This window comes from Sciurus vulgaris (assembly GCF_902686455.1).
Source record: "Sciurus vulgaris genome assembly, chromosome: 6".
Taxonomy (NCBI): Eukaryota; Metazoa; Chordata; class Mammalia; order Rodentia; family Sciuridae; genus Sciurus; species Sciurus vulgaris.
Window position 1 is genome coordinate 57242084 of NC_136466.1, and position 24983 is coordinate 57267066.

At 37.7% G+C, this 24983-nt stretch overlaps 2 protein-coding genes across 3 annotated transcripts in view; both read right to left on the reverse strand.

Moving 5' to 3' along the window:
• The window catches only part of MARCHF3 (membrane associated ring-CH-type finger 3), a 180040-nt gene extending 158441 nt beyond the window's left edge, over window positions 1-21599 (reverse strand). The window contains exon 1 of the mRNA XM_079144668.1: window positions 21496-21599. The gene's annotated coding sequence lies outside the window, so the exon portion shown is untranslated. The remainder of the gene's footprint in view (window positions 1-21495) is intronic.
• On the reverse strand, window positions 4877-21599 carry LOC306663983 (glutaredoxin-like protein C5orf63 homolog). 2 transcript variants are annotated; one of them, XM_079144674.1, is made up of 4 exons: window positions 21496-21599; window positions 8989-9109; window positions 6194-6250; window positions 4877-5510 (listed from the first exon to the last, which is right to left on the reverse strand). In XM_079144674.1, the coding sequence occupies exons 2-4, from the start codon at window positions 9100-9102 to the stop codon at window positions 5346-5348; spliced, it is 336 nt and encodes a 111-aa protein (XP_079000800.1). In that variant the 5' UTR covers window positions 9103-9109; window positions 21496-21599; the 3' UTR covers window positions 4877-5345. The 2 variants fall into 2 exon arrangements, with proteins under 2 accessions (XP_079000800.1, XP_079000799.1); XM_079144673.1 differs by having other exon boundaries at window positions 4877-5522.
• Window positions 21600-24983: the final 3384 nt, after the last annotated feature.

Genomic DNA, 24983 nt, shown 5'->3' on the forward strand with positions numbered 1-24983 from the left:
CATTTCCAACTTTTATCTGTACCTGGATGTCCTACAACATGAAAAATTCACTATGTCTTATCTTTCATATCCACCAAGCACAACCACAAACAAATTTTCTCTTTCTTTAAAACTCTATCAGTGAGCAAGTACCAGGTTTTACCCAAAAACAAAGCAAGAAGACTGGGAGTCATCCCGGACTCATGCTTTCTATTTCCTCCTCCATCACCATCCTCTCTCAGTCCAGTCCATGAACTTCTGTCAAACTCAGGTTTAAAATCTCCTTATAGTTCTAACTTCTTGGTTCAAGTCTTCATTATTCCCAAGAAGTAGGATATAAATGAACTTACTACTCTGTTCTCTTGACTTCTCTCAAATATGTTAAAATAACACACTCAAAAGTTCGGATGTATACCAGTTACTGATTGTTGCCTGCCCTACAGTGCTTATGATCTGCATCCCTCATGATCTTGGTGGTCATAGCAAACTGGGCCAGGAATTGGCATTTGTCCCAAAGATGGCTTCTTCTATAGGTTCGGTCAGCCAATTTATAACTTGGGTGGCTGGTTGTAAAATACAAGCTGAATAAAATTTTTATTTTGGAATTTTTGAATAGAGAAGCTGAAAGAAGCTGGTCTGAAGCTGTTCAGACCACTGTTTTGTTGAAAATAAAGTTCAGATGGAATCGTAGGCATGAGCAGGCTGCAGTTATGAGGAAGTAGATATTTTGTGTGAGCAGGGGAGCTGGAGAGCCCAGAAAGAACAGGATAAGAAGGAAGTTGAGGCACTGTGAGAAGGATATCTCAGTGTTTGATGGTTAGTTTACTTTCTGAAGCCCCATCACATTGAGTTTTCTACTGTCAGATATTCATGATTGCTGCACTATTAAAACAAAACCAAAAGTCCTACTCTGAGTGAATCCCTATTTCCTGCAATAAACTGACCAACAATTATGTGTTAGTAAGCCCTTATAATGTTGTGATGAGACATCTGGAAGAAACAGAGCAGCAATATGAAGTCCCAAATTCACTGTTTATTCCACTCCTTAAAGCATTAGCTTAAGGAGGAAAAAAGAAAGGCCAAGAATGAGCTTCTGATATGAAACTTAATCTTTACATAAGAACAAATTGATCCCTGTAAACATAATTCCAGAAAGGGAAAGTAATCCCTGCTACAAATATCACATGAAAATTCTTGAAATAACTGATGTAACATTTTTCTGATATTGATTAATAGTGGGATAATCAAACTACATTTTAGATGCCACAAATCTGCCCTTCCTTTTGCTAGTAATTGGGACTAGAGGAAATGATGAAGATCTTCAGGATTCTTAGTCACATCACCACATTCCTTTCTCAAATAAGTAAATTTATTTAAGATTAATGGGTTAAAAAGAATATGAGACACATTTAATCAATATTCTGAATAATACCATCAGAAAGCATCTTTACTTAGGTCTCCCATTACCTCTAAAATGTATTCAGGGGAGGACCTTTCCCTCCTGTCCCCCGTTTAGGATTTTTTAAAAAGCCAGGCACTGTCAGGACTCTTGAATTCTTCAGAATTCTCAGGCAACAGAAGGTCCCACAGTCACTTTCAACCGTGCATCTGATTTCATGTCATAATAAAAACTTAGGATTTGGTTGAAAGTTAAGTCTTACCAGTTTCCCCATGAGAAGCCATGTGCAGGTGCAAAGCTGAGGAAGAGGAAGGTCCTTCTCTGCTTGCTCCTGGAAACTTTTAATCCTTCTAGGGTGGAATGGGAGAAGGCAAGAGAAATGGGAGGGGGTGGGAAAGTTCTTATTTGAACACTGGAGCTGCAAGCTGTCCTACTGCTTTCCTGAACCTGCTAAATGTTTAAAGACCATATTTTGTATAAATTGTTGTGGATTTTAGGGAGATTGAAGCCATTGCTAATGATATCTTGCCTGTCATTTCCTTCGTGCAAATGTGTTCTCCAGTGAAGCAACCTCCTCAGCCCATAGTTACCTAGTGTACCCCTTTTGCTTTTCTTCTTCTGAGGCCTGCCTGCACTGAAGGAGTCCTCCCTCATGGTTGGCCCACCTCTGATCCAGGAGGAAACACACACACACACACAGACACATATATACACAACCATTCTTCCCCTGGATAATCTTGGAGAAATAGCAGCTGCCTGAACTGCACTGAAGATGCTTGCTAGCCCACTTTTGTGTAACTGCCTAAGATAAAGTTAGACCACTCTGTTCTTTCTACTCAGGGACATATATCCAGTTTTCTGATGAATCCCACTTGTGTCTCTCTGTTGGTATCAGGTGACTACCAACCTTTCACTTTGGTGGGAACTGAGAGCATATTTTTCTTTACACAAATTAAAAACCCTTTCAATATCCTTTCCCCAAACTCTACCACTCCTTGAGGAGACTTAGTGTTTTCTGGAAGGTATCACAGCTTGTTTCTTGGTGCTTCAGTCAATAGTTTATTTTGAACATTGTAAGAAAATCATGGGATTTTGTTCTTTGAAAATATGTGAATGTCAGAACTTTATTGTTTGAAACAAAGTACTCTTCTGCCTTTAGTCTCTGTACTTCCTGTACACCATAACCACATGGTTACACTCAGAAAAGTAGTGCCCAAGAAGACCAAACCTCCTGGCTTTCTGGCCAGCTCTGCTTTTTTGAATGGATTCCCTCCCTCTTCCCTGAGGAAACAAAGAAACTCTTAGAACTTCCTCAAGGATGGCCCAGGAGAAGGATAAGAAACCCTAGGGCCTAGAGGCCACACAACTCTTACCCTGCCTGGAGAAGGCTGGAAGGAACAAAGGACACACAGATACATAATTGGGGCACCTTGTTTATGGTGCCTTCTGGTTGTACTGAGCAGATGACCATCCTGCAGAACTACTCCAGGGGACTGCTGAGCTCAGTATGCTAAAGGATGGGAAGAAAGACTGCAATAGATAGGGCTAGAGAACTCAGATACCCCTAGGAATCAGGAACTGGGAGGGCTGACCGGATGAAGGCAGGAAGCAATGGAGGATACGGCTGCTGGCTTAAAAGCATAGTAGCTCAGGTCTTCACAATGCACAGCCCAATCCATCTTCCCAGTTTCTTCCTCACTCCCTTCCCCTTCATTCCTACCACACAAAGCCACTTGCCATTTACTGACTGTGCCATGCCCTTCCACACACCCAGAGTTTACCTATGTTCCTCCCTCAGGATAGAAGACTCTCTCTACTCTCTGCCCTACACCAGTTTCCTCCACTCCTTCTGTTCAATCAAGACAGCTGAAGTCTAATTTTCTGTGAAGTCTTTTGCTACTTTCCTAATTCACTGTACCATTTTCCATGTTTTAGTTTCAGCCCTCACTGAATTATGTTGTGGCACTTTATTTGCTTCTTCCTGCTTCAGAGACAGTGAGCACCTCAAAGACAAGGGCTGTGCCTTTTTCACTGATGCACTCTCACCACCCAACACTGTACTTCCATGTTGTAAGGACATGTTACACAGCAAATCACCGTACGTTTATTAGCTTACAGTTTCTGTGGATCTTTAGAAGTCTAGGCATGGTGTGGCTTGATTCTCTGATTAGAGTCTTACTAAGCTGAAATTAAGAGAGTTCTCTGAGGCTCAGGGTCCTCTTCTAAGCTCATTGATGCTGATAGAATTCGCTGCCTCAAAGCTGTACGACTGATATCTCAATTTTACTGTTGGCTGTTGTTCAAGAACTACTCAGTTCCTAGAGGCCACCCAGTTTCCTGCCAGTAGGCAGTAATGGTTGTTTGCTTGTTTTCTGGTTAGCTGGAACGCATTCTGTTTTCATGTCTGAAACCACCCAGTCAGGACTCTCTGCTTTTAAACAGTTCACCTAATTAGATCAGGCCCACCCAGGATAACATGATCACAGCAGCGATATTTCCATCCATACTCAAAGGAGAGGGAATTAGAAAAGAGCAAGGGTCATTGGGATCATTAGAATTCTGCCTACTACAGAGCTCAACAAATATTTATAATCTCTAGATGTGTTTCAAAAGTTTGTAAATTATAAACACTACTGCTTGATTATAAGATTTTTTTTCCTGTTGTCATTTTAGAGGGATTAAATTGCCAATTTATGTTGGATCCAGAGTGGTTAGGGATGCTGTATTGAAAAATAACACAATAAGGCCCCTGCAGGGAATTCAGGGGGTACTCAGTGCTGGAAGGCAAGACCCAGCACACCAGGTAACTGGCTGTGTAACCAATCTTAGGCTAAGTATCCGATGCTTTACATTTTAGGTTCCTCCTCATGCATAAAACGAGGAAAATATTTAAAGTTTGTTAGCTCCAGTATTCTATAATTTCTAAGACTAAATCATAGTGACCAAATTAAAATCTAGTGGTTTATAATGTTCAAATTTGTCTAAAAAGTTAATAAAAGAATTTCATCATAGATGGAATTGCAGTGATGTGATTTTAAAAGGAAAAGGGCCATTTTGTTTTTATGTGAATCCGTTCCTAGATTGTCTGAATTTGACTAAATATAAATACAGGTACAAAACTTCATTTTTAATACTTTATATATAATGGTGAAGAGCATTTTGTCTTTAAATGACTTATCTGTCCAGTTATGATTGAAAGTGAATTTTACCCAAGATATTAAAATGTGACAAAACTACTGTCTTATAAGTTGACTTAACTTAATTGATGATAATTGAAAAACTATCAAAGGCAGTTCTCAATATTACAGATCAATTTGCTGAATATGTGCAAAGCATGCTGAGTTCTACGCATTTTGGTATGGTTTAAGTCTTTCTTTTGTCTCTCTGAAATGAAGCCTCTTTTGCTCTAATAATTATTCTCTTCTACCCAACAAAAATGAACTCTAATTTTAAACAGGTATTATTAAATCCCACTGAAATAGGCTTCATGCAGATGTATTCGTTAAAACATCCCTTTATTGACTGTGCACAGTTATTAACAATTCACATTTCACTTTATCTACTGAGTGGAAGACCATTTATTCTTTCATTAAAAAGTTAAGCCCTCCAGGGCAGCAGCAGGAATGCAAAGACTTCTTCCTATAAACAGCATTGTCCAGTTCATGTGAAGTGCTTCCATATTAATACAAAAGGGAAAAATAAGAAAGACAAATGGATTTCTCTCTCCTTCCATCATCCCCCTCCCTGCTAATACACTCCTCTTATTTTACAAAATGCCCATAAGTGAACAGTTCTCACATAGGTACTTCCATTACTCAGAAGAGGAATGGCAACATTTATGTGGCACCACTGAGTTCAGAACATCCTTAGGGCTCTCTGAAAGTGACAAAAGGAGTATGAGGCCCCAGACATTTCCTTTGGAAGATGCCTTATGGACAGAGAGGGTAGAAAATCATGAAGGCATTAGTCAGTCTGTAGCAGCTTGCTGCTCAAATTTCAGAAGCTGTTTTTCAAGTTTTAAGGTGTTTACTCGATGCATCATCAGAAACTGGCCATTCAAATGAAAGACGGGAATGTCAAATTTATACCTTTCATACCAAGCAGAATTTTCTGGAAGTGTGATGTCCACCTCCTGCAAGATAAACTGAAACACAGATAGGCTAAAGCTTTGTATTTTAGAGACTATGAATAATCCAACAGTTGCAGTGACAAATTGATTCCCAGAGAGTTTCTAATGCGGAGAGGTTTTGGTTATTGGTTTTAGGGCCACAGTGATCTAATGCCCCTAATTTCTAAAATGACTGGTTTCATTATATAGTATTCCCTACTTCCTGATCTTGCTACTTTTCTGTTACACCTGCTACATTTAGCATCAGGACTCCTGCTCAGTTCCTGATGAAATAGAACATGTCCCAGTTGGGGAGCTGCCTGAGAACCAGGAGAGAAGTGTTTTGGTTGTAACAATGGTAAAGGTGTGATGGTTTGGCTACACGGCAAAACTTCCATGGAAGTTATGAAATAAGATACAAGAAATGAGGACAAAAGTTTAAAGAAAACATGAATATTGCACCTGCTAGTTAACTTTGACTCATATTAAGAGTCAGAGTAAGAAAATCAGTACTGTTCAGAGAAAAACACTTAGGGGTAATGAGTTTTATGGAAATCAGTATTAAATTCTCTCTCTGAAGAACAGAAAGACAATTTAAATAAAAAACCCATTTAATCTCTTTTCCTAAAGAAAGGATGGAGATAGATACTTTATACCACATATAATATCCATTCCACATACATAAAAGCCACACTGTATTCTATTACCCTATTTTTATAAGGCTTGAGTACTTCCTTGGCTTCATCACAAAGTGGGCATGGATCCTACAGGAAGGAAAAAAATAAAGCTGTTAAACCCAAAGAATGGTCTTTGGCTTAACCAAAAAAACCACAGATTTTATTTACTTTAAAGGACAATTTTTTACCAGGTTAATTAGACTGCTTTATTCTCAAAGCTACCACCATAAATCTTTTTTAAAATCTACTATTTCATGATAGGTGAGCTCTCTGCACCTTTTGGTTTTGTGTTTTGATATTTTTTCATATATGTATATATATATATAAGTATATATAAATATATATTACTTATAAATACATATATATAAATACACATACTACATATGTATTTATAATAAATTTAGATGTTTATTATGTATCACTGACCTATCTATCTGAGAGTTTTATCTTTCCTGAGTCAGGAGCACCTCTGTAGCCTGGCTGCCACCACTGGAATGGCTTACAGTCTGTTCTGAATGGGAGACATGAATCTTGCTAGCCTAATTTTCCTGATCAGTCCACAGGAATAAACCCCTCAGGACCAATTCATATTATTTTACCCATGTTCTTGTATAAGTAGTATTAGCAACAGGTATCCTAATGCTAATACTCTACCTGAAGGGCAAGGAAGTTTAAGTGTTCAGTGTCGTTTGTAACAAACTCTTCAACCATATCATGGAAAAATCTGTTGAGAACACTGAATCATTGGTGGATTTTAAAGGATTCTCAGCCACTGAGTCTAAGAAAAGGGACTAGCTATACGTTCTTTTATAGCTCAAGATAGATACATTACTGATGTTTATATAAAAATCTGTGTTTTAACATACCAGGAATAGATGAGCTATTACATTAAAAAGAGGCCCTTCCTCCAGTATAACTCACAGCATGTTCTCTATAAGGACAGACATCATTCTGGGTCTTTTTGGCCCTCATCTCTTGGGAAAGAGAATGAGACTTACCAAGTTGTTATTAGCACCAACAATAGATTATAGTTTAAGACAATCTTGTTGAAAATTTCTGACAAAGTATCAAAAAAGGCAACCTAAGATCTTAAAAGCAAAAGCAAAACACAAACATATTAATTTGCAAAAGTATCAAAAGTACCAAGATTTTGCTACATTAAGATGTCTTTATTATGCCTCTTGGGTTTAGTATGTATATTGAGTTGAGTGGAATGTTTGTTTTTGTTTTGTTTTATAAATGTTTTTGGCTCTCAACTGCTAGCAAACTGAAAACCAGTGCAGAACAGTAGGCCAAATGAGCACAGTTAGCCTTAGGGATTATTTTTGTGGTTAATTTTCATATGCATTTGCAATCATAGATTCTCATATGATGAAATAATTTTTGTTCCATAATTTTCAAGAGTGCAATATATATTCGTGGATATGAAAAGTAGTTTAGATTAAATATTCTCAACAAAAATTTCATTTAAAAACACTACTTAAACTTTGTTATTAGATAACTGCCAGGTTTTTTCAAATTGTTAAAATGCTTGAAATCTATTAAAAAAATCTATTACGGTCCTTTTGTATTTGAATTGCAGTATTATTCACAAGTTACTTCTATTAATCTATGCTTTGTTTTTTGATTATAAATTGCACAAACTGATGTTAACTAGCAAAAAGAAATTAATGTTTATATCATAAATTTTAAGCAGAAAATCTCATTAAAACTTTTAAATTAGCTTTATGCCTTAAAAGTAGTGTTAGGGAGCCAGGCGCAGTGGCACACACCTGCAGTCCCAGTGTTGGGGAGGCTGAGGCTTGAGGATCCCAAGTTTGAGGACAGCCTCAGCAACTTAGTGAGACTTGTCTTCAAATAAAAAATAAAAAGGGCTCGGGATGTAGCTCAGTGGTAATGTGTCTCTGGGTTCAATCCCCAGTACTGGAAGAAAAAAAAAAAAGTAGTGTTAGGGATAAGAAAAAAAGAAATACAATCAATTCTCATTATTTATGAGCTCCATATTTGTGAATTTGCCTACTTGCTAAAACTTATTTGTAACTGTTAAGTTGACACTTGAAAAACTTTTCCAGTTATTCATGGACATGAACATGCAGAGAGTAATAAAAAATTTGAGTTGCCAGAGCACTCATTATAAACTTAGGTCCAAAATAGTAATGCTCTTTTATTAAAATAAAACGTGCCTATTTTCAGAAGTACCAAATGTACCAAAAATTTTGCTTTTATATTAAAAACTTTACATAAGGTTATATATTTGGTCATTTGCCAAAAATACTGTGACCAGAGGCTTATGGAAACCTAATCCTGTATTTCTCTAGGAGTAATGGTTCAGTATTTGGTAATTCTGTGTTTGTGGTGATTTTATAGAATATAACTACCACAAACAATAAGAACTGACTTATTTCCAAATGTTACTTTTTTTTGGTACCAGGGACTGAACCCAGGGGTGCTTAAAATCACTGAGTCACATCCCCAGTCTTTTTTTATTTTTTTAAAATTTTGAGATAGGGTCTTGCTAAGTTGCGTAAGGTCTGGCTAAATCACAAATGATTCATTTTTAAACATCATATTATAATCTATACTTTTTTAACATAGGGGTCAGATGTCAATTAAATATATTAATTTACCCTCTGATAACTGTGAGACAATGAAGTGTCTGGGGAGTTACTGTGCTGAGAGAGAAACTGGAGAGAAGGTTGGAAGAGAGTTAATTCCACTGTCTTCCTTTCAGATTTGTCCTGTATTTGTAATGGTACGACTCTGTTCACCAAAAATCTTAATATTTTATATTTTTAAAGTAGTGATTTTACTTTTTCACTCTGTACCTTTGTAAATAAGGTCAGCACAGGCAAAGCTGTCTTAGAGGCAGAAAGATTTCTCAAGAAGAGTCCAAAAGAGGATTTAGCAAGTTGCATGCTATTTCCTTGAAACCAGAGCATCTTAATTCTGCCAAAAGAAAAATAAACCAGTAAACTTCTGTGTCTTAGATTTTGCCCTTTATAATACAAAGAGTAAGCTGCAAGCTTATGATGGAATTTGAAGGCTTCGGAATTGTTTCTTGGAGTCCAGAGTGCCCAGATGTTTGGCAATTCTCCGCAATGCTTCAACATTCACTGTATTCCAAACAAAACAGAATGGGGGAAAAAAATCCATGTTATGACTTAGTTGTGTGCCTAGTTGGTTTCTGTAAGTTAACTCCATAAGCTTATTAATTTGAATACAAAATTAAATTTCACCTGCAGATTTTGTCAGCATCCAGATGATTTCCTAAAAGTAGAGGTGTGCTGAGATAGAGATGTCTTGAGATAGTCACAGGGATAGTTTATTTTTTTTTAAAGTAAACTTTCTTATTCCAATCAGACTTTAAAAACATTTTTATTGGTGCATATTTAAATATAACAATGAGATTTACTGTGACATACTTGTACATGCACGTAATTTGATCAACTTAATTTCACCAAGGAATAGCTTATCTTATTGACAAGCATTCAACACCATCCAGTCACCACCACGGTGAAGGAACTAATAAGTACATGAAAGGTACAAGTTGTATTAATGCATTCTACTGTCATATACAACTAATGAGAACAAATAAAAAAATTTTACAAAAAGAAAGGCACAAGTCCCCATTGACCCATTGAAGATGCAGGCCATCTCTTTCCAGATCCATACTACTCCACTGCAAGAGATGGGGAAACACAAAACTATAGTTAGAGAACTACAGAGGAGAATCAGACTGAGTTGTCAGGAAAAAGAAAAAAAGAAATCTCTGCTCAGCTCCTTAAGAAGTATTTTAAAAGGAGATTGCCACAATTTTCAATAACTTCATACACAAACGTACTAGTGTTTCTACTGGAGAGATTCCAAGAACAGCTTAATAGCAGCATGTCAAACAGGAGGCTTTGAAGCTCCCGCATCCTGCTACTTTGCTTGACATAAGACACCCTATTATTTCTACTCATTCTATTGAGACTCCAGTTTTGTCTTTAAAACTACAAATATTATAATTTCACTTTTAAAACACATGTGCATGGTTGGCTTTATCATTTATCAATATTCCCAAGATGAACTCATTCTTGGGATCACAATTTCTTAACTTCACTTTACTCTCTCCAACCGCATCTATCACTTTCCTTTCCCTCACCTTGGTGAGTTGCAAAAGTTCTCTTTCTAGTCCTTGAATACCCAGAAATCATTTTTTCATCAGGATTTTTGCACATGCTTTCTCTCTGCATGAAAAGCACCTAAGTGGCTTCTCCTCATTTGGCCCAGGTATCATGTCATCTCCTTTGAAGTGACCACCTTACCAATGATGGTCAGTTTATAATTCTCCATCCTCATATCTTATTATAGTTTTCTTTTGCCCTTTACTATCTAAACTGAATTATGTCCATTTTCTGTAAGAGCAGGTATTTGTTCATCCCTTTATCTCTAAGCACCCACAAACAACCTGGCATTTAATAAATGCTTAAATATTTGTTTGAATATTAAAAAAAAGTATTGGGGAGTAAGGTTCATCACACTCACCTTTAACCCTCTTCAATCATTCAGTATGTACAGCAGTTACTATTTAGAGCTACCTTATAACTAAAGGTTAATGCTCCTCAGGGTGTCCACAGATTTTGGCCTGGGGTGCTGCAACTGGTTCTAACCTCTTCACTGCCACCACCTCAAATCACCACCTGATCTGCTCCACAAAGCATGACTGCATTAATTAAGTGTTAATCTTCACTGGCAATCAGGCTCCTCAGTGTAAGATTAGCTTTAAACTCATTTCAAACAGAATGATATGACATTAGAGAAAACCACCAACCTATATCAAACTACTGTAAAGACCACAGGACAAAAAGATCAGATACTCATCCATGACAACAGCAATCTTGCCTTCACTGTTAAGCCCTTCTTAACTCTTCTACTTTTGGCAGATCAGCTGGCTAACTATGAATCTTGATAATGCATTAAAAAAAAAAAAAAAAGAATGTGGTAAGAATTTTGCAAGGATGTAGTTCCAGTTATTCCAAGGTACAAAGTAGATCTAAACAATTTCCAACATCCTGTTCTATTTCCAACTAAATGTTAAGCCCTGGTATCAACATTTTATGTAAATTCAGCAGAATCAACAACTCCAAAAGGTAAGTGTGGTTCGCACACAGCTACTAAACAGTCTTTGTCTATTTAGGACATAAATGAAGGGGAAAAACAGAATGCTAGCTATACTGATATGTAGAAACTTCTATGTCATTGGGCTTGGAAAGGCTTTATGCCACCAGTGGTATGCTGGATGTAGTGTCAAAGAAGTTATATTACATATAAAGGAGAAAAAAAATAGGAGATTAACTTATTAAAGACAGAAATACAGCACCAGAAAATGAGAAGGATCGGGTCACCTATGGTGGTGATCTAAGACTATAATCAGAATGCTGAACTGTAGCTACATGTTTTTGGTGGAGGGCATGAAGATTTTTTGATGTCTGGCCAGTAAGGGAATTAAAACTTATTGCTTTTACCTAGCTAGGTTGAGACTGAGGTGTTAAGGCTTTAAAAAATTTCACATGCACAATGAAAATCTGCTTCGGTATTTCCAGTATGACAAAACACAGCATGTGGTCTTGGTTGCACCCAAGACAAATAAAACCTGTCATAGTAAACAGAGTTGCTATTCATTCCAGATTTGCTGGAATATTTGTTCAACCAGCACAGACAGCTAAGTAAAGTCTTCAGCAATGCTACAACCATTCTGTTCACAATTCTTTTTTTTTTCTAGTTATTCTCCATTTCTACTTTTTTACACACTTTTAATCACTGAATCATGGAACATTCACTTACCAGAAAATGTATCCACACTATGCATTTTACAGGCCGCTTATTTTTTTAAATGTCTAAGGTACGTGCATTTTACTATATTGTTCAATTGACTTATTTCTTTGGGAGTATCATAAAACTATTAGAATCTGATATAAAGAAAAAAATTCCCTACCCCTCTTCTAGGCAGATAGTAATGCTAAAATTTCTGAATTTATGAAGTCCACTTAGTACTAGAAAAAATAAAATGCAAAATGACACATTCTATAGGAACTCTGTAATATTCTTCTTAGAACATCTTACTAAAACTCCATAAACCCTAACACCATTGCTGTCAATGTCACATTCACCGAATAGAGCCTTCTCAGTATGGACTACTTTGTCAATGTAACGTTTTCATTAGCTCGATTATTTTTGAACAGTATTTTAGTACTATTTAGAAAAATCGTGAAAATTGGTCTGTGCTTGTTAGTTCATGACTGAGAAGACAACTTCTTCGATTATGTCATTGAATTTAGTCCTGAAATGTGTTCTTACTACATACAGATACAATTTTATCCTTTGTATTTTGTTATATGCCTCTGTGATATGAGCAAAAAGAGCTGTGTTTGTAATATCAAAGAGGTACAATTGGGTCACCTTTGTCACAGACTAAAAAAGAAAGCAAAAGGCATAAGACTAGATTTAGAATGTGCTTAAAACAAATTCCACAGCCTAACAATAAAGATGGTGACTCCTGCTGTTTCAAGTCCAGTGCTGCTCAGAGGCATGGATCCCACTGAAAGAGAAAGGGAATGCTGGCCTTTCAACAAAACTCAGGCTGACTTCAGTGGTCTTTATGGTAGAATCAAACACAATATTGGGGAGGGGGTCGACTGGACAGCCCTTCTTGAAACAAGATAGGGAAGATAACTTTATAGCAATTTCCCTGCAAAGCACTGAAGGGCATACCATTAAAGCAACAATTACAGTACAGAAACAAGCCAGGGTTCTTTGAAACTTTATTAAGGATTATTCATTTCCTGCATGAGAAGCTGCCCGGGCTATGGCTGCACATCATTTATGTGGGGCCCCTGGATTTTTCAAACACTGTGTGTATCTGATTAGGAGGGAAACAACATTGTTCTCGCTTGAGTAGAGAAACTGACCTTCACTGACCAGAATTTTATTCAAACAAAGAGTCCTTTGGCACACCAAGGCTCCAAGCTCACATGCTCCTTCATCAGCAAGCTGCAGTGTTAGTTCATGTGCAAAATCAAAAAGTCTATATGAATCCAGGTACCGCCTTGGTTATTAACAGATATTGTTGGAGCTTCTTCACAAGAGTATAATGTACATTTAATGCTGAGCTGACATTAACCAAACACTATTAACCATAGCTCTTGCTGAACCTGTGTTCCATAAAGAGAACTCAGGGCTTCCGTTTAGTCATTCGTGTCATGTGAGAAGTCCTCCATTTCACATTCATTATCATCTAAGTATAATATTCCTATTTTTACTGGAATGAACAGAAACAGACACTGACACCCAACTGTTTGGGGAACAAACCCCATTATTTTGGATTACCAGAAGTTTGTGTAATGGGGTGAGGTTCTCTTAGGGGACTCCTCTGGGTCATGGCACTCTATCTAATCCAGGGAAATAGGGACAAATTATGGATTTCTAGTGTAACTGTATTTCTGGTCAATCACCTCTGACTTTACTTCCTCCTGAACAAGTAGCAGTCTAGTCTGGGATTTTGGGTACAAGGACAAGAGAGAGAATGGCCCTCGTGAAAGCCAAAAGTGACAAGGAAAGGCACTATAATAGAGACAAAACCAAAACGAAAAACTGAACAGATACCTTGAGGTGCCAAGTCCAGGGGGCTAAAAGGGGGTGGAAATGGGCTACAGGGGTGGAATGGGTAGGGACTAGAAACTCCGACCTGAAATGGAGCCCTAACTCGCCCAGTCAGGGAAAATACTAAGAAGGTGGTGCCAGTTCAGACAAGATGTTGCAACAAAGATCCTAAGCTAACCATCCATCTGTGGGTCTGTTGCACACGGCATCCTGTTCAGTTTTGTTCTGACTAGGCAATTTGGAGAGAGGATTTGCTTCTACACAACATATTAAACCACAAGTAGGCCTATATCATGACCCAGCCCTGGGTGGGCAAGCAGCAGCTCCTTGTACCACACTCCTTCCCTGTAGCTTCTATGTTCAGATCTCAGTGCCAAAGTTTCTCCACACAGGGAATTAGAGAAGCTAATCGAGAATTAGAGTCCAGAAAGGACTGATTGGTCACATGAGTGCCCACAGACAAAAACCCTTTTAATTTCCCTTCAAATTATTATCATGACCATGGGATTTCCAAGGATCTGGAAGTCTCTATTCCACTGTTTGGACTCAATGGGTGCTACGTTCATTTGCATTCACACACATCCAATTTGCAAGAACTCTGAGAAAAAGTTCCTCAGTTGTTTAAAGTGTGGGTTCTGCCTAATAAATTATGATTTCACTAAAAGCATATGGCATTATATATCCACCACTTAATATATGCATACTACCTTTACCCTCTTCTAATTCTCCATAAAACTAAGCAAGTCATTAAATTTTTTCTCCATCCTTCTTGTTGTTTAGTCAACTTCTTTCCTTCCTAAAGCTCTTGGGTAGAGTAATCAACTTCACACACTGGGTATGAACAAGAATTCTAGATATATTTTAGTGGGTCAAGGAGAAGGGTGTTGAATTCTTAAATGATACAAGAGAAATTATGTCAGGTTTCTCAGTGATCAGTGAACTAAAGATATAATTTATTCATTTATTCTACAGTGGAGAGGAAAAAAAGGGTTGATAGTGAATGAGAGATAATCCTCACCCATGAAGAGTTAAAAAAAAATTTGGTTGGAAGATAAGACATGTACACAAACGTAGGTAAATTAGAAAAACAGGAAGATAATAGGGACATTATCTAGAGGTGACTTCAAAAGCCATTAAGAGTGGGGAAGAAGAGTACCATGGGTTGAGACTGGAGGTAGTTTTATAAAAGAAGGATTTTAAATCACTTAGGATTTGGATATACAGATAAAAGGAAAAGTATTCCAAATTTACGGACAGGCACAAAGGGTTGAGGTAGAAATGCCATAGCTATTTGATGGGGGAAAGCTGAATGGAGCTCAGTTTGATAATCTAGGAGTGGGATGAAGGTCATTGATGTATTCATTAATTCAAAAATTATCTACTATTCTCCATGTATTAGATATTATTGTAGGCACTGGTGTACAGCGGTGAAAAGAAAGTAAGACACCTTGCCCTCATGAGGTCTGTATTCTTGTGAAGAGACTCCTATAAGCCTGATTATGTCTTACTATATGAGATAGTGATATGTATAGGAAAGAGATTAAAATGTGATGATTACTAAGGGAGGTTCTTTAAATAAAGTACTCTGTGCAGGTATAGTTTGAATCAAGACTAAAGTATAAGATGGTACAAAGATCTGAAGGACAAGCACTTCAGGAAGAGAAAACAGTAAATGCAAAGGCTCTAAGTGAGGAAAAACATGACTTAGTAGAAGAAACAAAAAGGATGACATGGTTGATGCACAGAACATAAAGGAAAGGGGAAAAGTAAGCAGGAAATAGGGCTAAAAAACGATCAGTAGGAGTCAAATCACATAGGCTTGTGGACTAGATAAAGGTATTAAGATTTTATTCTAAATACAATTAGATTTGAAGGATGAAAGTTCCATGATCTCTTGTACATGTTTAAAAGATCACTTCAGGCTGCTGTTTGAAGAATGGATGATTGAGGAGCAAAGATGCAAGAAGAGACCTAATTAGGAGGTGATACAGCAGTCTGAGTGAGAGAGGATAGTGGCATGGACTAGAATAGAAAGCTGGCAAGGCTTGCCAATATTCTGGGCATGAGGAATTAAAGATGGCAGTAAGGACAATTCCCTTCTGGTCTTGGGGCTCTGGATGGGTTCTGAGTGAGGAACAGACTAAGGTGCAAATAGGACCAAGAGCTCTGTTAAGGACATGTTGGAGGTCAAGCAGACAGTGACATACAGGTTTGTATTCCGGAGAGAAGAAAAAATTTGAGTCTCCATTGGTTTAAGGATTATATTTGTGGCTATGGAACTAGATATCTAAATGGTAAAGAAAGAGAAGGTAGCTCAAGACAGATCTCTGAGGCAATCTAAACTTCTGGGGTTAGGTAGAGAGGGGCCAGCAAAGAAGGCAAAAAGAACAGTTGAGGAGATAAGAGGAAAACCAGGAAATTGTGTCATTGAGACAGGCAATGGGAGAAAGTATTTCCAGAATGAGGGAGTGGTCCATTTTCAAACAGAGTGATGAAGACTTGCCTAGAATAGGGACAAAGAAATAACTTACACAAACTAGAAGAGATGTGTCTGATGTGGCCCCAAAGGAATTAATTTTTCCAATAAATGCCTACCCCTAAAATGAACTATCTTGACTGTTCTTGCCTAGTTTAACATTTTAACTAAAGAGAGAGATTTTTTGGTAGGGATAATGATAGTGGGTTGAGGGAGAAGAGGGAAGGTAAAAGTTGACTATCTTAAAAAGGTATAAAAATGTAAAAACTTTTGCATAAGTCATACAGCAAAAGAGAGAAACAAGACATTGATTACTAAATAATACTGATTTTAATGAATAGCAATAATAATGATAATGATTCTACTGAAAGAAATGTGCCTTTATTGGCCTCAAATGAAAAACATCTCAGAAATCATAGCAATCTCAGAAATGGGGAATAACAAAACTGAAAATATTTCTAACAGAAATGGCTGAAAAACTGATTGTGAACATTACTTAATTATGAAATTCTCAGACATGACATGAATGAGCAAAGATTCAATATGTTTATCTGCTATTAAAGAAGTCACTAAATTTAGGTAAGACTGACCAGCTAACATCATGGTATACGGTATTGGCTTAGTTCACTTAGGTTTCACAAAATAACAAAATAGCACACTGACATTGAACTTTTCAAGAATCAAAGTTTCCCCTCAACAGGTTTTAAACAAAGGCTAGTCCCCTTCCTTTCTTTTTCAAATAGGGAAATTTGTCTGTATTTTTTCAAATACAGAAAATTCAGAATCATTACTAATTTACCTATGTTATTCTTGATCCATGAGTGTCAAAAAAGAAGTTTCCTAAGTAACGGTAAAGTTGGACTTTATTGATACCTTTAATTTGTTCCTAGCAGTACTAAATAAACTATCTAGAAGGGTCAAAATAAGGATCATGTCTGAGAATTTCATAATTAAATAATGTTCACAATGAGCATAGCTCCTGCTAACTCATCAGTCAAAGAAATTAAGCATAAATGGTATAGTACTTCATTTAGAATTTTAAAGTTATTTTTCCACATTTCAGTTGGAATTCTACATTTGAGTTCCATGAATGCATTTTTTTAGGTGAGGATTACATAAATATATACCTCAAAGAGAAAAGCAACTGCCACTAGGTAGTTCTGAGACACTGGACAAATCCTCAACTCTTTAGCCTGAGTTTCATCAACTATAAAATGAAAATTCTACCACCTGTTCTTCCAAAGACCAAATTTTCCAGAGACCCAGAGGCATCATGTTCACAGGCTTTGGGTGTCAAACATCTTCCTGATCTGAGAAGAGGAAATCTCATGCTGAAGAAAGTACATGGGAAAAGCGTATGACTGCACAAGGCCTTGAACAGAGTATCTGAAGTAATCTTTTGGAACCTAAAATACTTGGCCCTTTAAAGAGAACCAAAATTTACTTACAGATCCAGGGAGATATAAAGGTACTTTCTCAATGCCCACTCTTTTCTCACTCTTCAATCATAACTGGTAAGCCTTGTGTCAGAAAAGACGGTCAGGAAATGGGGGATGGGACATTAGAGTGGCTGGGCACTCATCTTGAAACTCAAAGCACCTGAGATGGAAAAGCTCCCCAGAAAAAAAAGAATGCATTTTTCTCTCTTACTATTAGATAAACTTTAAAGAATATGTTTAATGACAGATGTTCTTCACCTTGGTATTCTCCTCCATGCACAGAAACACTGCTGTCTTTGCTTTGGACTGTAGCAAGCTGACAAATGTGAAGTAGGAGGGGAGAGGAATCTTCAGTGTAAACAAGAGTTTGTTTTAGGATTTTTAGAACTTAGTAGCCACTCTTTCCAGATAATTGCTTCAGAGGAGTCTACTTGATAATGCGGCTGATTGGCATGACAATGTCAGGGAAAGTTTTCCAAGAACACATTCAGCTGAGAAAAATAAAATGATGATGTTAATCAAGAACAGTAATGTACTCTCATGATATACTCTCTCTAGTATCCAAGAGTACACAGGGCACTCTAGACTAATTCTCTTTAACACATCTTCACACACTGAGCCCCACTTCGATCCTCAACCCCAAAGTTACTGACTCAGCAACTGGCCCAGAGCCAGAGAAGCATATTCCAAATTCAGAGTGTGAAACAATGTTCAGTTCAATTATGATATAATGGCTGCAAAGTTGTTCCTGAAAGCCAAGAAAACCCGAGTAATGTGGTTGGGTTGTATCATATATGAGAGCTTAATAGAGTTTAAAAACCAATTTTAAAATTCCTTCATTCCATAAAGATAGCATTAAAATGAAGGTAAAATAATCTAGTTCAAGGAATGGGAACAAAGTACATAAGGAATTATTCAGACTCATTTCCACATTATCCTTCTTAACCAACAAGACCCATTCCTTTTAAGATGTCTCTGATATTTAATACTGACCCAGAAAGAAGGCAATTTTATTAAAACATCTTAGTCTTATTGTCTCCAGCTTGTATCACTAGTTTACTTGGTAATTCAAAGCACGTAAACCCAGTCCTAAAAACTGTTTTCAATTCAAAATTTATCTACCCAGGCAGTATCACCCATTTGTCACTAAAATTCTACCCATTTCCAATGCTTCTTGATGAAGAGGTAACGTTATCTTCATGACCACACAAAACCTGAGAGATATTTCATTAATTTCTAGCCATTTTGTTGCAAATGGCTTTGGACACATGAGATGTTAAATACACATTTCACTGGACTTTTGATATCAACAAGTCCTAAGCTTAGAGAAGTATAATGCCAAATCTGAATGTTGGGAATCATCCACTCTTGAGGTCAGGCCCTGGCAACCCTCCATTGGTGAGATTCTACAATCTTCTAAGTCCTATTCTACCCTTTAACAGCCATCATTGATGGAATACTTCAATATTTAAGAACAGGGAAATGTCTTTGGAAATTCTGCTTGCTTTATGGATAAGGAAACTAATATTTAACTGAGTCTTTCACACTGTTTTTCTTCATTTCTTTATATTTTCTCCTTGAACAATGGAATATTTTTATATACAATAAGACCAACATAAAATTTCAGAACTAGAAGATGTTGCTAAGTTTAGTCCCCTTTCTTCTAAAAATCTCTAAAAGCTTTACATATTAATTTTCAGTGTATATCAAGTAAAAGACACCATGTTTTCTTTAAGGCTTATTTTAAGGTTGGAAAGAATAAGAAAAGATTCAGTTTCAGATAGAAAAATTCTTTTACCATAGAATGAGGTTCTGATCTCTAAATCTAAGAAGATTCACATTAATTTTATTTTGAACCTGGAGAAACAGCTGAATTTAGATCTCTTTTTTTTCCAGGTGTATGTTCCAAATTGCCTCAGCTGACTGAATTTCTATTAAGAAACAGTATCTTTTTCTTGGCTGAATACAAAGACTGTATGTTTTAAGAAGTAAAGAGTTTTTTAAAAAATCATATAATTCAATGTCATGTCCTTCCCTTCTGACTAAACTAAAAACCATTTCCCTGTTATTTCATTATTAATATGAAAAAATACTGAACAATAAGAGGAAGTTCATTTGTTTATAGTTGCAACATTCTGATTTCTTCTGCAATTTCATTGGCAACAGAAGCAAGCAGCATTTAACCCATGACTATCCTTTTACAACAAAACTGTCAACCTTGAACTCTTTGGAATGTTGGTAATAAAGGAGAAAAGATAAGTGCAAATTTTTTAAATATTATTTAAGAAATCCAGACTTAAAATAGTGATTAAATATAGGTCCTCTACCCTTAATGCAGAGTCATACCAAAATACTGGTGCTGTAAGGTAATAATTTAGTATACTCTTCACATATTTGCCAAATAGGTATTTCAGTTTAGAGTTGAGCATGGCAGGCCTGGAGGGAATGTGGAGACAGGACTGGTGAGGCCTTTTGGCTTAAATATGCCACTCAACAACAAAGGCTCTATAACTGGCCAGGCAGAAATTCTTGGAAGGCAGTCTGGTAACCATCTGTGGATTCTCAAATATGCCCTTCACTGCTCCAAGCTGTTAATCAAAGCATTACTTCTAGCCAGTAAACTCTTGAAAGGAGACTGTTATTTCATATTCTTTCCTCTGCCTCGCTACACCATCATAGTGATGTTTTCACACCCCTTGTAGATTCAGCTGCCCTTCAGGGACACTGCCTTTTCATTTCTATAGCATGTAGTGTTTGCAATGTGCCAGGCACTATGCCAGGTACTAAAAATATAAGCAATTAAAATATTGTCCCTGCCCTTAAAGAACTCATACCTTGGGCAAAGGAAAGATAGATAACATAATACCACAGTCATGAAGCCCATAGCAATAAAATGGCTGTTACTTGATTCTACTGGTTTCTACAATTGAGATATGATTTGTATACTCCCCCATATTTCATGTGCTGAAAGATTTGTTCCTAGTGTGGCAGTGATGAGGTGGTGGAACCTTTTAAGAGGTGTGGTCTAGTGGAAGGTAATCAATGGGAACTGAGGAGTGCCCTCAGTAGAGATTGTTGGTCTCTTAGAGTGAATTAGTTCTCTTGGGAGGTGTTATAAAGCAAGGTCACCCCACATTTTGCCCCTTTAGCACATGTCCGTATTCCTTTCTGTGTCTCCCCCATGATGTGACTTTGCTGCAGGCCCTTGGCAGGACCCCAGTCACATAGTGTTTGGATCCTCCAGCTATGAGAATTATAAGCCAAATAAATCTCTTCACTCTATAAGTTACCCAGTTTAAGGTATTTTGCTATAGCAATAGAAGGTATAAGATACTAATGAAATGTTTGGAAATCCTTGGAGATGGATACTTTCTAGAAACACAGATACTTTGAATTGTGCCACCATCTTAGAAAGTTAATTCTTTTTTTAAAAAAAAAATCTTTTTAGTTGTCAATGGATCTTTATTTTATTTATTTATAGGTGGTACTGAGAATTGAACCCAGTGCTTCATGCATGCTAGGTAAGTGCTTTACTCCTGAGCCACAACCCCAGCCCCAAAATAAGAATTGGAATAAAAAGAGTGTTTTCATTCCTATGTCTATACTGCGATAGGGAGTTAGAGATGTGGAATCATAAACCTATGCTAAACTGAGCTACAACTTTCATTTTACAAATTCTTTTCCAAATGATTTTGTCCCTAGAATTTGCTATGTGATACAAAGGCAATGATGGTGGAAGCTCACGCATTCCTTGCTACCTGTGAAGCTAAACATACCTGATACAGATGGTTTCTCCCCTTCAAAATAATTGCAAACAAGATTAAAATCGCATTCAGGAACTATTCCAGCTGGCTTTTGGCTTCTTCTGATGTATGCTCCTTGAATAAAGCAGCAGCAAAAATTAGATTTAAAAAAGGAACATAAGAAACTTACTACTTGTACTAGAGCACTTCAAGGTTTTGCTATGTTTGAAACCCCAAGCCCTAGCATTAGAGTGGCTGAATGTATCAATCAGCAAGCTAGAGTATATTCAAGTTATGAAATGAAAAATTCTTAATTAAAAAACAAACTTATTTTGAAGGAAGTGCCTCTTGGTACTTCAGAGTATGAAAGAGCCAGGCATTTGGAACAAAACAGAAACACAGTCCAATAAATTCCAAGTTGGAAAATCCTCCTTTCTATTACAGGTGATTAGTCCATCTACATAAAACTACTTAGTGACAAACTCCTCTGGTAAGGAAACAAAAATATTGGTCCTTCCTTGGCAAATGGCTATTACCAGAAAACTCAGAAGAAAGAATATCTGGAATCTGCCTAAAGCACCAGCCTCAAAAATCTTTTTTTTACAACTGGGCCTTTCTGGTTCCATGCAATTCCTTAACAGAGCAGAACCTAGGTTATTAGGCTATGACATTTCACACAGAACCATGATTAGTTCTGCCTTGTCCTGCTGTAATAATAATTATTCAATATTTCCAGGGTTCACTTATTTCTCCATATTTTAAATGTTATTTACCTGTAGGGCATCTCAATGTATATGGTTCTGAATATTAGTAGAGAACTTCAGTTGCATTTTACCACCTATTCCACAGATTATTATTAAATGAGAAGACTGCTCAGTGTCATGTACACTGACACAGCTCTGGTGACTAGTTAGCCAAGTGGGTAGTTATGGGTGCAGTGGCTTATGTTGGGAAATGTCACTGTTCTTGAGGAGCTGAGAATTTTGGGGTCATGCTGGCCATGCATTGGGAATTTCTTTAAAGGGCATTCAAATAAAAGTACTATATAAACACTATCTTTTTAGAAACAAGAATAAAGATCATCCAGCCAGAAAACTCCTTGTTAAAGACAGCCCTAGAAACAATCACATGCCTATTCATGTTAGTGACAATTTAGTGGGGACTTTATACCCTTGGACTTATTAAAAAATTGTATGAGCTGATATTTGTCAGGGGTGACTGACAAGGCTAAGCATTTACTGGGAATTGTACAGGCCCTGATTTATTCTCTCATTGTGCAGTGCCCAGAGGGCTGCTTCTGCCCAGTAAAGCAGAGAAAGGGTGCAGACAGTTGATACAGAGGGCCCTGGTACTCACAATGTTCTCTCTTACAACCTCTCAACCTTTTCACCCCAATTAAAGGTCAACATGGCTGCTCAAAATATTTATTTTAAGGCAGTCATCTCAGCAGGCTGCCAAGTGTGATTATATTGCCACTTCATAGAATTCAATTAAACCCGGGACCGGGGCATCTGGGAATCACTGGAAGCATTAAGTTGAGATGTTTTCTGCCTTCTCTTAAAAAGTTGCCTTTTCCCTCCCGTCATTTATTCATTTCCCAGAGCGCCATCACAGCACATACGCACGCACGCTTATAATCTCCCTCGGTGGTTCATGGATTTACAGCTCCCGGCTTAATTAAATTCCCACTAACGACAATCGAAATTGTCAGCGTGCAGCACAGCAAAGGGCTCGCGGGCCTCCCTCTGAGGCCGGCGCGCAGGCTCTGGACCCCAGCACCACGAGCGCACGCCGGGCACTCCCGGGCGCCGACACCCACCTCAGCCTCCCGCCGCCAGCGCCGCCGCTTCCGCCCGCACTGGCACTTCCGCCCGCGCCCGGCCCCAGCGCCCACCACTTCCGCCCCGCGCCCGCCGCCCTGCCGGCGGGTCTAGCTTATCTCAGATCCGGCCCTGTCACATCTCACAGGGTAGCAGCGCCTGAGCACAAGATGAAAACCCGCAAAAAAGTGACCCTGCATGTTTGGGAATCATTTAATAACCAGCTTCAGGTGTCGAAGCCAACTTTTTAAATAACTATACTCCAGACCATTTTAACTCCTCACTGTATTCGTTCATTCATTGATTAAAACAATATTTACTATCCTCAGGGTCCGGGCTGAACTAGATTATGGAGAAGGAGACGAGCAAAACTGGCAGCCATAACCTCCCCAGACTTAAAATGATGTAGGTAAGGCAGACATTAGGCATTTGCCTTTTAAATCGGTCATGCATTTATTGAACTAAGTGCTCTGAAGGGAAGACATATGACCTATGAAAAGATAGGGGTGTAATCTAGTTGAAGAGGTAGCTAGGGGCTGAAACGTGAAGGGCCAGAGACCGGGATAGCCCTCCAGGCTGAGAGCACAGCATGGGCCTTGTACAGAGACTGACCAGTATGGCTGAAGCATAGAGAGAATGGAGGGAAGGGTAAGGTGGAGCCAGGCCAGGTGGCCAGGCAGAGCTTTTCAAGTGTGTGTTAAGGGCAGCTGGAGGACTTTACATTTGATTCTGCCCTTATGTGGGAAAGGGGTTGGAATGATCACTTTTCCTTTCTGGAAGGATCTGTTGGCTTTGGGAAGGAGATAAAGGGTTTAGAATAGGCAAGAGTGGAATGAGAAGAGAAGTCTGGAAGTGACTAAGTAGTCTGGGTTTCAGGTGTGGTGGCCTGAATGGTGGTACCATGAATAGTGAGAAAATGATGGATGATAATTATAGTAATACTCAAAGCTAATATTTATTGATTGCTCACCCAAAGCTTTACACTCATTAACTTGTTTAATCCTGAGAACAATCCTATTAAGTATTATTAGTACCATTTTACAGGTGAAGAAATGGAGACTTATTAACTTGCCCAAATTCTCATAGCTTGAAAACAGCAGTTGAAATTCCACGTTGTGCTGTCTGCTGCCAATCTTCATGGCTTGCCAGTGTATACTCAGTGTGTAGTCAGTGACTTTAAAAAAGACATGAAGCAAACCAAGGTCAGGAATGAATCTCTTAAACAAACCACACTGATTGTATGATACAGCTAGAGGACACATTAAGGAAATAGAATTTTCAAGTTCCTATTTTATCACTTCAGCACTTGGTGGTAGGTAAAAAGGGATTTTGTGACTGTTAACAGACTACCTATGGTTGTTTTTGAGTTGATAGACTCTGATAAGTGTATCAGAGTATCAACCCCTGATCTTAAAAATAAGTTTACTTTAAATCTAATAGTTGCTGATAGGATATCTTTAAAGAAGTAATCTTGGGTCCAGTTATAAACATGTTGGTAGAACATGCACAGCTTACAGTTTGTGGAGTGATAGAAAAGCTTCTTAGAGATGTAACTCCAGATCAGTTTCCAAATCTTAGTTTTTGTTGAAAGATGCAGCTTTGTAAAATAAATTAGATTTACGAAACCTGATTTCACAAATTGAAGGAGAGAGATGGCTTCACCAAAGGCTAACAATGAAGGCTTTTTAGCATTGGTTATGG